This window comes from Oryzias melastigma, linkage group LG18, assembly GCF_002922805.2.
Source record: "Oryzias melastigma strain HK-1 linkage group LG18, ASM292280v2, whole genome shotgun sequence".
Taxonomy (NCBI): domain Eukaryota; kingdom Metazoa; phylum Chordata; class Actinopteri; order Beloniformes; family Adrianichthyidae; genus Oryzias; species Oryzias melastigma.
Window position 1 is genome coordinate 7,056,787 of NC_050529.1, and position 16,924 is coordinate 7,073,710.

A 16,924-nucleotide genomic window follows, 5' to 3' on the forward strand; every position below is an offset into this window, starting at 1 on the left:
GGGCTAATTCTGGCTCATTGCAGTGATGCTTTAAATGTGCACCGTCCCAGAGATATAAAATAATAAAATAAAATAAAAAGGAAATTAAATTAGAATGGCAAGCGTTTTTATTTTTATGATTTGATTTGTTTGGTTTTTGGACAACTTGCGACTCATTAGCATATTTGTTTTCTTCATGGGCCTCATGGTGGCTGCTAAAGGTTAGAAAATTTGCTTTAATATCAATATTCAGAATGTATTTCAATGATAAACTTAAATCCAATTGGATATTTTAATATAAAAAATGGGCTGGAACTAAGAAAAATAGTGAAGTTATTTTTTTTTTTTAAATTACAGTTAAAAACTTAAGAAATAGTGACCAACGAGGTGTCTATTTTCAGACATTGATGGATGCATTTCGACATGAACAGCCCATATTATTGAAATTGGGGCAAACAGACTCAAAAGTTTTAAAAGTTTAAAATTTGTAAAAATCTTTACATATGGCCACCATTTTTTGATGTTTCTCATGGCTAACATGCTTTCCTGAAAGAGGGGACCCTTTGGTTCATCCACGCCAAATTTGGTGCTTTTACCACAGAATTCACGATTTGTCTGAAAAACCAACCAATAAATTGTGGAATATTTCCAGACTTTTAATTTGATGGTGTGGACTATTATTTTGGCGGTGTATTTCCCTGTGTGGATCATCATATTTGTGCTGTGGACTGCACCGCGCAGACACCTGTTCTCCATGAGGGAGAAAATAAAGCAAAATCCTAAAGTTTTGGGAGCTGAAGGAGCCATCTGTTGCTCATTCAGCAGCGAAAACAGGTGGCTCATCAAGTCGCCAATGAACAAATCTTTGCTCACTCCGCCGTCTAATGTGAGCCGCCTTGTTTCTCTCTCCATCTAGGTTCAAGGACGACAAGGGCTACATCCTGTATCCTCAGATCGGGGACCGGCTGGACCTCATCTGCCCCCCTCTGGACACGGCCAGGTCCACGCCGGAGTACGAGTTCTACAAGCTGTACCTGGTGTCGTCGCGGGAGCAGGCGGACCGCTGCGAGGTGATGGGCTCCCCCAACATCGTGCTCACCTGTGACGAGCCCACCCGTGAGCGCCGCTTCACCATCAAGTTCCAGGAGTTTTCCCCCAACCTGTGGGGCCACGAGTTCAAGAGCATGCACGACTACTACATCATCGGTGAGCCTCTTTGTCCGCCGTTTCATAAAGCTGCTATGGACAGGAACAGATGAAGATGATGCACCTTGAAGAACTTCATCCGTTTTTGGGTTGTCCAGTTTTGTGGAGGGTCATAGACGAGGTGTATCTTACAGTTCCCTTGATGCTACGATCGTACCAGGCTCTGAAACGCCCGTTCAGTCGGCTACTTCCAATGGAAGTTCCTTGTACACACTCGTAGATGCACATTTTGTTCTTCAAAACTCTCACTTTGATGTGTCGTTAAGTTTTTTTAAGTCCGTTTCTGGATCAAAATGTACAGCCATAGAAGAAGCCTTGAACCAGTTGAACTTTGACCAATCAGGGACTTGGATTTGGTAGTGACGCACAAATCACTCCAAATCGTCGTATTGGTTAAGGACCGTACCACGTCAAAAATGGACGTTTTGGGTGTTCCGATTAAATCAAGGCCTCCACCTCCGGGCTGCTATTTGGTACCGTAACCGTAACCTCGTACCAGATGCGGATCTGTATCGGCTCCGGACACAGACCGGGCTAGGGTTGGGCACCGGTACTGTCTGCATTCTGAGGTTCGGTCTGCGGATTAGTACCAGTTCCAAACGTGGTACTGCGGTATCAGACACGGACAAAACCTCATGTCTGGAATCGGCACTATGTTCAGAACTGGTAACGATCTGACGAAGACCGAGCTTGGGTCAGGTACCGGTACTGGCTGCGTCCCGAAGTTCGGTTAGTGTCCAGTACCAGGTTAAAGTCGTTTTGTCAGACGTGGTAGCGGACGTGGACCGGGCTAGGGTTGGGTACCAGTACTGGCTGCGTCCCGAGGTTTGGTCCGCGTCAGACAAAATGACCCGAACCTGGTACTGAACGCAGATCAACACCAGACGCGGATCGGTACTGGTTCCAAATGTGTTACTAGTTCTGGCCTTGGGTTGGATACCGACACTAGCTGAGTCATATTGGAAGTACCGGATGTAGGTACCGGTACTGGTTTGTTCTGCATCTAGTACTGCGTCTGACAAAACGACCGGCCAGCTGTTTTCATCGGGACAGCCAGCACATCAAAAGACGATGAGTTGGGGACACCCAAGACATCAAAAATGACCCGGATGGGTCTTTTACCGTACGTCAATAAGTAACGACTCGGGAATAGGAATGTGTTGTTCCGAGACACAACCCTCTCCTGTCGTTCCCCTCAGTTCCCTCCTCTTGTGTGGGATTTTGTGCGTGTGGGGCGAACAATGGCGAGCTGTCCCCCCGCCTTTGTCCTGCAGCTGCCGTGCGTGCGAGCCTCGGCTCTTGTTTATTGCTGGTGGCGGCTCCGCAGTGACTGCAAACGGCCGCGGTGCAGCTTGTTTGGGTTTAAACGGGAGGCTTGTTTGCAGTTGGTCCCCTGCGACGACCGGTTGAGGTCACCCAGCTGATTGGTCCAGGCGCTCTTATCAGGGCGACTCATCCGGTAGCTAAGGGGGACCTGCAGGATGTTTTGGGAGCGTGTAGAGGTCGCAACTGAAGAAAGGCGAGGAAACAGAGCACCTGCATCCATGCTAGCACAAATACTGGAGTTTTTTTTCATGGAATTGACGATTTGGCAACTCCATGAGAAAACCACTTTAGAATTGGGAGAACTTGCAGGACAGACAAAGACTGTCTGATTCCTCCCACGCACCTCCACTCTCCTCAGTCAGGTGTGCCGACGCTTTAGCTAAAATATATCTGAGCTAGGATGGAGATGGCGAGACGAAGATCCTTCCAAGTGCCCTTATTTTTGGGTTCCACCTCCAAAATCCCCAGAATCCCTCAAATCAAAAGGCATGTTTTGGGCTACATTTAGGGAGGCAGGAGTTTGTCCCCGATAAGCACAGATGAAAACGACGGACTCAATCTGGATTCGTTGACGCACAAACGCAGCCAGAAGTGGAACAGCCCTCCTTCACAGGCCTGCATGAAACAGATTCTCAGACTGCTAAATTTAACCGCGCTCCTGCTTTAAAATCCCTCGGCGCACCATTATGTGCTGCATCCTTTTAAAGTTCAACATGAACTCGCTCCTGTGCAGGAAAGAAAAATCTATCTTGTGAAGAAGCTGCCGCTCATTCCGGCTTCACAGGAGGGTTCCTGATCCGCGGAGGAACCCAGAACCTTCAGGTGTTTCCAGGTTTTCTGGTGAAAACTCGATGTCACTCAGTGATAAAACAAGAAGGACGCTGTTTGCATGAATGATGAATGTAAACATCTGATAGCAGGATGTAATCAGATTACTGTAGTAATCAGATCTCGAATGTTTACAAACACTGAAACAAGCTGGTAACGGAAAATCTCTTTTCTGAGTGTGAAGTACTTCACAGTTAAAGCTACAGTTGTGCTTTAACAACACAATATTATGTTGTTGTAAAACTGCTGAGTCATGGTTGATCATCTCTATATCTGGTCTGGAAAGCAGAAACGACCCATCAAAAGACTCAAATCCTGATTGTAAACTAAAATAATGACATTTAGAGAAAACCTGCATCATACATTTCACTGAGCAGAAGATTTTACCCATAATCCAACAGGAGCTGTGTGGGCTTGTTGCTGTTTCACATATTGTCTGATTGTTTTTGCCATCATTTACTTTAAGTTTACAGTTCTTACATTGTTTAGGAAAAACCTCCAGTTTTCTTTTTCCAAAATTTGTTTACCGTTTCTACAATTAATGTAATTTTAACAAATTATAAAGCTGGGAAAAGATGCTTTGAGCTGATATGCAACACTTTACTGTAGGAAGTGTATATGCAATTAATACAAACAAACATATTCTCACTTGGATGAAACATCAACTTTAGTAATGTAAGCATCAATTTGTGTTAAGTATTATATATATAGAGGTTTGTCTTTGTTTTGTGCTCTAAACTTTATTAACGTAAACCTACAATGTACATACTTTACATAAGTTATAATACTAATAAACTAATATAAACTTTAGTAATTTAAACAAACATTGCACTTTAAGTACGTGAAATACTGCATAATAGCTAAAAAAGGCTTCTCTCCTCTTTGTGCTGTAAACTTTTGTAACACAACAGAACACATTTTGCTCTTTACAAAAATTGTTTTAAATTTTATGTTAGTCAACACTTTCAATATATTATAACCCTAGTTAAGTAACATAAACCTAGTCATTTAAATCTAAATTTTACATGAAGTATGTTAAGTGTAGCATCACAGCACATAGAGGCTTCTCTCTTCTTTGCGCTGTAAACTTTAGTTAAGTAAACCTAAGTCTTAGAAACTTTAGGTAAATTTCTGCATAACTTTACCTTAAGTAAATACTTTTTGATTTATTATAATACTAGTAAAGTAGAGTAAATTTTCAAAATGAAAACCTATATTTTATGTAAAATATGTTAGGTGTCTCATAACAGCACATAGAGGCTTCTCTCCTCTTTGTGCTGTAAACTTTACAAATGTAACTTTACACTTTGCATACTTTGCATACATTTTTGCATAACTTAACATTAGAATTACTCTTTCTGATATATTATTATAGTATTTAAGCCAAATAAACTTTAGCAACAAATGCTGCAACATTAATGTTGCATAAGAGCGCATAGAGGCTTCTCTCCTCTTGTGCTGTAAACTTTACTAACTTTTTGTACATTTTTGCATAACTTTGTGTTAGTAAATACTTTTTATATATCATTTTACTACAAAATTAATGTAAACTTTCGCAACAAAAAACAATATTTTGCAATTTGTTTTTCCAAATCTGAAAACCTCAAAAGAATAATATAAAAAAGACGTTATACTGAAGTCAACATTTCAACGTATCTTATTAGAAGTTCATTGGCGGACAAGCCCCCACTTTCCCCGTGAGTTCTGTAAAGTTCAGCCGGATCGATGTCTGCTCGCACCGTCCAGTATTGATAACATCAAATGTGCTGACACTAATGAAGACTTTTCTTAATGAGACCGTCAGATGATTATGAACCATTCGTCCCTGAAGCCCGCTTGTTCCAAACGCAGAATCCACAGATTACGGTTGTGGGGCAGATTGAGTCGGGAGCTGCAGGAAGCTGTAATTTAATCTGCTGGGAGGAGAAATGCGTGTGGACTGGAGTGACAGAGCCAAGAAACAGGTCGAAGGAGGTTAATTTCAAAGTTAAAGTCATTACAGAGTGCCTGGTTAAAGGCCACGGAGTGATCAGCTTTCTGTTCGCTCTTCTATCCGAGTTCCTCATATCAGACAGGAATTATGTATTCAGTCAAAGAAACAACAAACCAAAGAAAAGCGGAACTTTCCTTTGCTTTTGCAGACTTAGATGCCACTGTGGCGTAATCTGATTACTCGACTCTTTCGGCCTCCTCCTGTCCCGAGGAGGGGACAGAAGAGGAAGGAAATTGATTAGTCATACTTAATGACTGATGTTTTCTCTCTTAAGGTCAGGTCAGGAGTTTAGCCGCTTCTGTGTCGCAATCTTTTTCTTTGTCTGCGATGCGACTACCACAGCCTCAGCTGTTTCTGCCGCAGAAAAAAAGCCGAGGTTTCTGGGATTTCTGGTGAAACGTCTTTGTTTGCCTGATAAAAAAATTCCTAAAACCTAGTTTCAGAAGCTTTGTGGTTTGTTTCTGTACAGTTTTCTGTGATCTTTTTCATTCTTTTGGAGCCACATAGTCATCTTCAACGCAACAAGCTGAAGGTTAAACACCAGGAAGTCATTTCTGAGACCCATATCTCACTAGCATGACCCAAACTTTCCTTAAAATCCCAGGGGATAGAACTTAGTCCATGTTTTCTGCCTTGTAGTTCATCTTCATTCCACTAGGGGCAGTAGAAGGGCGGTTCCTGCTCATTTCAAAATGGCTGCCTCCATGAAATCTCAAAAACACTTTTGGCGGGAAAATGTTTTAGCTCATTTTTAAAACTTTAAGGTGAGAATAGCTCAACTTTTGCGATTCCTTTTCTTAAAGGACTATTTACAGTTACAAAATTATGTAAAATTTGTAGATAAATCCTTCTGGATCAGAATGTGGATCAAATTCAAGACAGAGGATACATAAGATGTTTTTTTGTCCCTGAATATTCATGTCAATTTAACATTTTTGTGAGACAAAACATCTTATTTCACAAAAATTTGAATTTCTGTCAATTCTTAAATGTGGTGGGCTTAACAGGATTAAATGATGGATTGTTTTCTGCCAAAACAAAAATAGTTTTTAATATATTTACCCAGCCACAGCATTTTATCTTAAATATTTGGGTCGTGCTCAGATCCAGTCAATGTTTTTATGTCCTTAACTTTCCTAAATTTGATATTTTCTAAAGAAAATATTGATATTTCAAAAATTATAAACAAAAAATTGGATATTTATGTCCTTGTAATTCATTAAATGAAAAACAGCTTTGTAAAAAAACAAAATTAATAAAAAGATTAATATCTTGGCACTCATTTTAATAGACTCACATCAGATTTAACGTTTTGAGTCATTTTTTCTAAATAAAACTATATTTTTAGAGCAAAAATTTTGTCCTTTTTTTGAAATAAAAACATATTTTTGTAAAAATCCCTTTACTTCACTAGAATATTAAATTTTCTTAAAAAAAACAACAAAAAATTTGATGTATTTGTAGATTTTAAAAATTGGGATGTTATTTTTATATAGAAAAAAAGGGGTTCAAAAAGTCTGTCAAAGTTCCAATAAAAAAAAATAAAAATAAAAATAAATATGGTCTTCCTTTGCAGTTATACATTTCAGCAAAGCTCTTTGTCTGTTTTTTCTACCATAAAACCTTTTTTTATCCTCTAATTTTATTTACAAATCCATTAAAAACAAGTCCAGTGAGTAAACTTTAGTTTTTATCTCACATTTGTCAAACGATCATTTGTGTATTAAAGAGCAGGTCAAAGCGGGTAAACCTCCGTGTTTCTGGCTCCGGTCGGCCCGGTGACCTCGGCTTGAACCGCCTGGAAGCCCTGGTGGAACCTGACAGAAACCCGTCCCGCGGATTATCCGATGTGCGTTTGGAATGCCGCGTGCGTGAATCACAGGCAGGTGGAGGCGCGTTCCAGCCCGAGGCGGCTTCACCTGTTACTAAAGCGTATTTGTGAACCAGGATTAAGGAGGGAAAACGATCCAAACATGCGTTTCTAAATATGGAGACGACGAGGATGATGCAGGAGGGAGCGTGAAATGGGGCGAGCAGCAGCCAGGCTGTGATGAAGCAGAGTTTTATTTTGGAAAAACCAGTCATCTGGAGCTGTCCAACCAGTTCCTGTTAGGGGCGGAGAAGGAGCATCAAACATGGAGGTGAAGGAAACGAGAAAGTTGTTTTAGTGCAAACACGTCTGTCGCGCTCACGGTGTCGAGCACCAGGGCTTTCTGGGAAATAAATGTGCTCAGAGGCAAGCATGCACATCGCTACCCAATCCGTACTAGAAACCTGATTGGTACCTTCTCAAAATGCGTCTACAGTGATTCCTATATATGTATAATAATATGTATAATAATGAAAGTTGATCTAAATAGTCACAAAAATAAAAGAAAAAAAAGTTAGGTGAGTGGTTGCCATAGAAATGATGACTCAGACCAACACAAACCGGCTCCAACATAGAAGGATCCATATTAGAAAAAACATGGAAATAAGACTTTTTCCATGACCTCACACTCACCAGTACGATGATAGACTCTGGGATCCACCTGATCCGTACTGCACATGTGCAAATATTCTTCTTCTGTCTCATTTAATGGCAGTTTAATCTCAAGTGTTCGGTAAGGTAGAGTTTGTCTGTCACAAGATGAAAATAAAAACGTTTTTTATTCAAGTTTGGGTTCTTCTTACCAGAGTTGCACCAATATGATTCAATGATCCTCAACTGGAATTATCTTAATATAAAACATTATTGTATTTGCGATATTCATTTTTCTATCGATGAGGAAGACATAAATCTTTCTTTTGACCCCAACTCTTCAACCGTTTGCACAATTACAGTAAAACCGACGGATTTTGAAGCTGAGAAAAGCAGCTTTATGCTGATGAGCAACACTTTACCTTAGTGTAGTATTTACAAAATCAACGTGAATGGTGATTTTTGTTGATTGTGAAACCGTGGAGTAGCTATGGTACGTCAAAGAACTTGTTTAATGGTCGCCGGCGACATCTCAGGTGCTAAAAGGTCCACTGACTTACACACCTGTAAAGAGGGAAAGCTGTCAGGAAACGCTACAGGAAGCTGATCTAACGCACATTTTCAATCAATGTTCAATGTTGGTGTCAAAAGGAAGAAACACAAAATGTGCGCATACAAAGTACTGATCCAGTTTGTGGTATCGGTCTGGTTTACGGTACATGCTGGCTTTGCGGTACAGATTGGGTTCCCTAAAGGGATCGAGTTTAAACTTGATGGTACAGATCAGGTTTATGGTACAGATCAGGTTTATGGTACGGATCAAGTTTATGGTACAGATTAGGTTTATGGTACAGATCAGGTTTATGGTACAGATCAGGTTTATGGTACAGATCAGGTTTATGGTATAGATCAGATTTCCAGTATGGATTGGGTTTCCATTACGGATTAAATGTATGATATGGATCAGATTTGGGGTACGGATTTGCAATACACAACTGGTTTCCTGTAGGGATCAGGTTTTATGGTACAGATCAGGTTTGTAGGACAAATCAGGTTTCATGGTACAGATCAGGTTTATGGTATAGATCAGGTTTATGGTACAGATCAGGTTTATGGTACAGATCAGGTTTATGGTATAGATCAGGTTTATGGTACAGATCAAGTTTATGGTACAGATCAGGTTTATGGTACAGATCAGGTTTATGGTACAGATCAAGTTTATGGTACAGATCAGGTTTATGGTACAGATCAGGTTTATGGTATAGATCAGATTTCCAGTATGGATTGGGTTTCCATTACGGATTAAATTTATGATATGGATCAAATTTGGGGTACGGATTTGCAATACACAACTGGTTTCCTGTAGGGATCAGGTTTTATGGTACAGATCAGGTTTGTAGTACAAATCAGGTTTCATGGTACAGATCAGGTTTATAGTACAGATCAGGTTTGTAGTACAGATCAGGTTCATAGTACAGATCAGGTTCATAGTACAGATCAGGTTTATGGTACAGATCAGGTTTGTAGTACAGATCAGGTTCATAGTACAGATCAGGTTTTTAGTACAGATCAAGTTTGTAGTACAGATCAGGTTTATAGTAAAAAACAGGTTTCATGGTACAGATCAGGTTCATAGTACAGATCAGGTTTGTAGTACAAATCATTTTTATAGTACAGATCAGGTTTGTAGTACAGATCAGGTATGTAGTACAGATCCGGTTTGTAGTACAGATCAGGTTTGTAGTACAGATCAGCTATGTAGTACAGATCAGGTTTATAGTACAAATCAGGTTTCATGGTACAGATCATGTTCATAGTACAGATCAGGTTTGTAGTACAAATCAGGTTTGTAGTACAGATCAGGTATGTAGTACAGATCAGGTTTGTAGTACAGATCTTGTTTGTAGTATAGATCTTGTTTCCAGTATGCATTAAATGTATGATATGCTTCAGGTTTCTGGTATAGATTGGGTTTCCAGTACAGATTGAGTTTCAGATCTTGATCCGGTTTGGGTTATGGATTTGCGATAAAATACTGGTTTCCGGTACAGGCTGGTTAGCGACGGTGCAGACCGACCTCAGAGAAAACCCTCATAAACACACATGTTTCCCTGATGTCCGGTCCGATCCACGGCGTTGGGTCAGTCCTAGTGTTGTTGTTCACCGTGACAGATGGTGTTTGTGTGTTTGTTTGTGTATATAGAACAGAGGGGGGAGGGGCTTGTTTCCTGTGCGTGACCTGCAGGTGTGCAGGACAAGCGTGAAGTTTCTGGGCCGGCGCGCTCGCATGAATGACTCCCGGTGGGGTGTTTACGGAGCTGGCCCCCGCCGCCACCCCCGGGGGCCTTGCAGTAGCACAGTGGCAGAGATAAACAATCCCACCTCACTTATATGAATAATAGAGGAGCCAGAAATGTGTGCCGGAGCAAATGTGAGTCCGTTTGGGACCCGCGTGGCGTTTTAGAGCTTCTCTGTGACGCTTGTTTGTGCGCCGCCGACTCCAACTCCCTCAGCGCCAATTTAGGCTTTTTTTGGGGTTTGTTCTTCGTTTGTTGATCCTAACCAAAGTTTTTGGTAAAGTTGGTAACGTCTAATTGCTGGACGGCAGGCGGCGCTCAATAATGCAGCGGCGCTCTGGTTTATTCATCAGGGTTAAGCTGAAAGGAGTGACACGGCGCTGCACTGCAGTCTGAATGCACCTCCTCCACATCCAGGTGACCTCATCCCTCCCCGCGCGAATGCGACATCGCGGCTGTGCAGAACTTTGTTTGCAGCTGCGGGGGATGGGGGGGCGGAGGAACCGGGGACTCTGGGAAATCTATAGCTGCTGAATGTTTGATGGAGTTTAAGCCCCTGATTTGAGCCTCCTGCCAGGCTCTGAAGCAGACGAGGAGGAGGGAAACAAGATGGCCACCGGGAAGCCAGGGGGGACTTCTTCTTCATCGAGATGTTTGACAGGAAGGAGAAACGTTCACCTTTGACCCCTGAAGGGAGCAATGGAGCATTTCATGGAGGAGCTAAAACAAATTAGTTTCTACTCACTTGTTTTATTTATTATCAACCAGACAAAAAATAAGGAAGAAATCTTCAAGTTTTGCCCGTTTTTGGAACAAAATATGCTTTAATTTTTGTCTTCTATAAAATAATTTAATATAAAATACAAATTTTAGTGCTGGGCAATAGAAAAGTGTGACAATTCAGTTATATGTTAATAAAAAAAAATAGAGAAAAGTAAGAGATGACATTTTTGTCCATTGTTTTCGGAGAATACCTGAAAATATATCTTACTGTGATAAATATCGTTATTGTGATATTCTATTTTTTCCATATCGCTCAGCACTGATACAGAAACACAATGAATACGGCATGAATACGTTTCATCTCCATCTGACTTTGACTAATTATCTGATTCTAAAACCTAAAAAAAAATCTGAATTTTTGACCAAATATTTATGCGAAAACATTTGATAACAGCTTGAAAAGTGGTTATTTGCACGTAATTTTTTCAAAATACGTCCTGGCAGTTTTGATCTTCTTTTTGGTCACACCGACCGGAGCCTGACCAGGTCTCAACGCTTTCTTTCTTTCTTTTAAATAAACTCAGTTTCAGTACAGGAAAACGGTGCAAAATAGCGAGTCGTTGTCTAAGTTACCGTAGTGTGACATCATCACCAGTCGCAAGCCCCCGAGCTGGTCTTGCAAGTCGAACATATGTGGTACCTACACCGGTTTGGGTCTAGTACTGGTTTCCTGGTTCCTACAATACGTTGAGTCACCTTTGAACTTGAATGAACTCTGTAGAGAAGGAAAGTTCTGAATTCTTTCACAGCGATAAAACCTCCCAGTCTGCTGAGCGGCCATGTTGTTCTTCCCGCCTGGTGTTGTTTACATAAACAATGACAAGTTTGAAAAACATAGTCATTGTACCCCCACTGGAAACATTCAAACATGACTCAGACATCTTCAAACAGGAACTTTCTGTACCCGGACAAGCCCCCAACAAACCTCGCTAATCTGCTGCCAAACTTCAAACATTAGTTATTTTAAGGAGGACGTTTTTTTTTCTTCCTGCTTCCCATTCTTCAACTCCACGGAACACATGGACTTCTCCGTTGAAACCCGTTGTGTGTAAAAGCCTCCAATGAAGAGCAGAAGTGGAAAATGGATCAGAATGGACCCTGTGGGTGGAGTTGATGCTACTAATTTCTCCCCCAGAGATGAAGTTTATCAGCCTCTCGGTGGACTCTAGGAAAAAGATGACTTCATTTAAAATAATAGCGCTGTGTGATTATGTCTGATAACCCCCCCGGGGGTGCCCCGCCCCTCCCCACCTTCACCACTTCCCGCCGCCGCCGCCTTTAGTGCACGCTCATGCAGGTCGGTGAGAGCGCGGAGCATACGGCCTCTGTTGACCCCGCCGCAGCGCCGCGCCGGGCCCCCCCCCCGTGCAGCCGGTCTGGAGTGAGCTGATGTGAAGAGACACCAGAGCAGAGCGGGGGATGTTTGCTGCGGAAAAAAAGGAAAAGCAGAAAAGAAAAAGATGTGTGCTGAGTGTGAGTAAGAGAAAGTGACAGATCGCCCGGCCGATGTAGGTCAGCAATCAGAGCGCCGCCGCGGTCTGCGGTGGTGTGTGCGGCGGCGGCGGGTGCTCGTGTGGGGGCTTGCGTGACTGCCGCGGTTCGTGCATCCGCCCGTCGGGGCTGGCGGTGTCGTTGGCGGGCGCGGTTTGCATCCCTCCCTAATTGGGCTGTAGCGGGATAGCGTTGCACAATTCATTTAACCTCCCAACACCATAAAGCGCCACAAACAAAGCCGTCATTGTGCCGCCGCCTCCTGGCGATTGGGGGGGCGCACCTCTGGGCTGACCCCTGCCACCAGCGCTCCTGCCGCTCATGCAGCCTTGATTTAGTGTCCAGGTTCTGGCAAACGTGACCCCGATTGGCATAATGAGCGGGCTCACAGGACAGATGTTTGGTCTGGGCGCTCCGACGCGTCCGGCGTGTTTGCTTTCACACACTGATGAACTTCATAAGGAAACTTTTCAAGATCTCCCATCTGTTCACCATTTTGGGGGAACGCACGAGCCGCCTTCTGCGAGGGATAAAAACGGCCTGGAGTAAGGTTAGCCGAGCTCAGCGGAAAGACGGCGAGGATTCTAAAAAGGAAGGAAGTCTGTTCTTCTGTCTCTAAAATAACTCGCCTTTCTGAGGCTTTGGCGTCGACTCGCATCACGTTTTTCTTATGGAGAACGTTTGTAGCCAAACTTGAGATTATATTTAGGGTTTGTGGGACATCAGCCACTTTGGCTTTGGTTTTCTGTTCACTTGTTGCACTTTTAATTGAATTTGTTTGTTGAAATTCAACTTTTTTCAAAAGAAACCCAAAGAAAATTATTTTTTTTTATTGTTTAAGAACTTTTTGAGTGTTTTCTGCAAGATTTTCCTCATCATTGTTGAGCTTTATCTCTGTACTTTGGAAAAAAGTGGAGCTGATGTCCTGAACAGTGATCTCCAGAAATGAGAAAAATATAAAAAATATGATTTTTTTTTAGTATTTCTCTAAATTTATGTCTGTCCATCACATTCTCATTCCACACTCGTCACATATTGACGTTTGCTTAAGGAGACCTTCGCATCACTTCATCAATCAAGGGTCCGAAACCCTCAGGACACAGTACCGGACGCGGACTGGTCCTCCAAACGCATCCGATACTGGTATCCAGGTTTGGGTCTGGAACCACATCTGATACCTGTTCGGTTCTGGTACTGTATCTGGTACCAGTTTGGGTAGGGAACTGTATCTGGTATCGGTTTGCGTCCAGTATTGAATCTGGTACTAGTTTGGGTCTGGAACCGCATCTGCTACCGGTTTGGGTCCGGTACCGCATCTGGTACCAGTTTCTGTCTGGTACGGCATCTGGTACTGGTTTGGGTATGGGACCGTATCTGGTATCGGTTCGCGTCCGGTACCGAATCTGGTACCAGTTTGGGTCTGGTACAGCATCTGGTACCGGTTTTGGTCTGGAACTGCATCTGGTACCTGGTTTGGGTCCGGTTCCGGTGCTGGGTTGGGTTAGGGTCTGACAGCCAGGAGGTTGGCGACCCGTGATTTCATGGGAACATCCACAAAACGTAACCAAACCTCAGTATGGAGTCTACTTTTTTATCTAGTTTTGTATGTACTTTACGAATTGCAACACTTTATGTACTTTACTTAAACTGAGTTACATTGATTGTGTAAACTGTAAAGTGTTTCTTAGCTTCAGAATCTGCTGGTTTTTATGTTGATTGCATAAACGGTTGAAGAGTTACTGTAATTCAAAGAACGTCAAATAAACCAGTTAACCACAAACCTGATTATTCCAGGTAGTTAATCGGTGAGAATATAAACCGTAAAAAAGTATTTTCTGACTGAGCTAAAGCGCCTTTTGTTTGTGGTTAGTTCAACATAGTTGAACAGAAGTTTTCTTAACCTGCCTGTTGTAGTCAGAAGAACTGGTGTGACGGCCACCGCGTCACGCCACAGCACGGCGGCGTGCTGAGGAACCTCGGTTTGAGCGGCGAGGACAAAAGCGCGAGTAATGGAGGTAAGCAGAGGAAGGCTGTTGAAGGATGGAGAGAAAAGGACTTTTGTGAGCCGTGAGGTCGCCGCAGAAAGAGACAGTGACACTCAGCAGCTACAAGGCCCACTGCTCAAAGGCACGAGGACAAACAATCAGCTGCAAATCCTTTTTAGCCAGCATTTAAGCGCCTCTAATTACCCCCAAAAACTCCACAAAGAACATCATTATCAGCCGCTCGCGCACGCGCATGTATGCTCCGCTTGTTTATTGAAGAGGGATTCATTAGCGGGCTGGCTGTTTACTCGCTCTCAGCTAAATGCCATTGTTGTGAGGACTGTGGCTACGTCTCACCAATACGAGGCATTTTCAGCATTTTTCTCTCAGTGTGAGGCCTCCAAACACCCCCGACCCCCCCAAAAACCCAACCAGAAAGCTTCCAGTTGAGGGTCAACCAAAACCAAAACAGCCTGAGGATGAAAACGCCCTTTTCTGGAACCGACTTGATCCGCTTACAGCCAAATAAATGAGGACCGAGCAGCTTGTAAACCAAACCACCCGCAGGATTCTTGGAGAATTACACTTGGCTCCAATATTTTTATTGATTTTATTTTGGTTCTTAAAGTGGAATGACTTTAACTGGTTGACAAAACTTTGATGCACAATTACGTACAGTTTCTTTAAATACATTTAGTTACGTAAATAGAAAAAGCATAGGCAAACTGTGGTTCAGATTAGCCTAAATAGGAACTGAACTCAAAGCCACCTAGAGGTTTCTCAAGGAACTGCACCTCCAATCATTCATTACTGACTCGTCTCAAACATTGGAGGATTCTATCCGGCCCTCTAAACTATTTTAATTAATTGTTATTAACGGCCCGATGTTACCTTGTGCTCATGTCTGACTTGTATCATTTTGACAAAATATATATTTTATGGAGGGTAAAATAATGAAAGTTATTTAGGGTTTAGGTTGATTTATTCTGGAATCATATTCCTGTGTTTTTATTATTCATAATTAAGTTGAAAAGTTATGGTTTTAAAGAATACCAAAAAAAGGCATTCTGATACCTTTTTGGACTGTTTTGGCATTTACTACAATTTATTTAGGGCTATTTTGGTGTTTAGCTAATATATTGGCTACATGGCAACTTTTTTGTCTTATTCAGACTTTTTTCAGTTATTTATTATATTTAAAGTTAAGCTATTTTTTATATACATGCTAGCTATTTTGGCTAACCTAAGTTTTTTTTTGGCTAACTTAAGTGTTTTCAGCTATTACCTTTAGCATTTTCAGCTATAGATTGAGCGTTTTCAGCTATTAACTTAAGTGTTTTCAGCTATCAGCTTCAGCATTTTCAGCTATCAGCTTCAGCATTTTCAGCTATTAACTTCAGCATTTTCAGCTATTGATTGAGCGTTTTCAGCTATTAACTTAAGTGTTTTCAGCTATCAGCTTCAGCATTTTCAGCTATTAACTTTAGCATTTTCAGCTATTGATTGAGCGTTTTCAGCTTTTAACTTAAGTGTTTTCAGCTATTACCTTTAGCATTTTCAGCTATCGATTGCGCTTTTTAAGCTATTAACTTAAGTGTTTTCAGCTATCAGCTTCAGCATTATCAGCTATCAGCTTCAGCATTTTCAGCTATTAACTTCAGCATTTTCAGCTATTGATTGAGCGTTTTCAGCTATCAGCTTCAGCATTTTCAGCTATTAACTTCAGCATTTTCAGATATTGATTGAGCGTTTTCAGCTTTTAACTTACGTGTTTTCAGCTATTAACTTCAGCATTTTCAGCTATTGATTGAGCGTTTTCAGCTATTAACTTACGTGTTTTCAGCTGTCAGCTTCAGCATTTTCAGCTATTAAGTGAGTCTTTTTTTGCTGTTATCTTAAGCGTTTTGAGCTATGAACACCCCTGGAATAGACTGTTAAGCCACCTAGAGTGTTCTTGGTGAACTGCACCTAGTTCCAAAAAGCTTTTTTTTTTTTTAAGGTGGACCCAAACAGGAAGGTCGATCATTTTCCTTTGTTTGGAAAGCTAAAGACTGAATAGGTCAAACAGGAAATGAGCCAGGATAGGCTCTAGCAGCCTTAAATACAGCTAACATTTGACTAAATTTAACAGTAGCTCTGTTGTTTTTAAAGACATTTTGCCACATAGGAGAATAAAGTTGTAAAAAGAGACGGTATGTTTATTCTGTTGGCTGAATAGGAATTACTTAACAAATCACCTTCAGGATAGAGGACTGCAGCTGGGATCAACTACACTGTAATAAGTGAAGAATTTGATTAATTAACAAAAGTTTGGCAATTTGTTACATTTAAAATTATTCGTTTTTATCAAATCAAATTAGTCACCCATCAACTCAAGTTAATAATTTGAAGAATTACTTTTAACAGTGCACATCACTATTTTAAAGTGCTTGGATGTAACGTTTGTCTCTGCAGGTGATTACTGATGGTCCTGATGTTCTTTGAAATGGGGGGGGTCAGACTGAGCTGGAGGAGAGCCCCCGTCACTGATACGGTGGAGATGACTTGAAGCGCTCCCCGTAGATTCAATATTAAT

At 41.6% G+C, this 16,924-nt stretch overlaps 1 protein-coding gene across 2 annotated transcripts in view; it reads left to right on the plus strand.

The window, feature by feature from the left end:
- efnb3b (ephrin-B3b) overlaps positions 1–16,924 on the plus strand; it is a 118,889-nt gene that overhangs the window by 59,575 nt on the left and 42,390 nt on the right. For both annotated transcript variants that reach the window (XM_024287626.2, XM_024287625.2), the window contains exon 2: positions 896–1,185. In XM_024287626.2, coding sequence (XP_024143394.1) covers positions 896–1,185 — 290 coding nt within the window. The remainder of the gene's footprint in view (positions 1–895; positions 1,186–16,924) is intronic.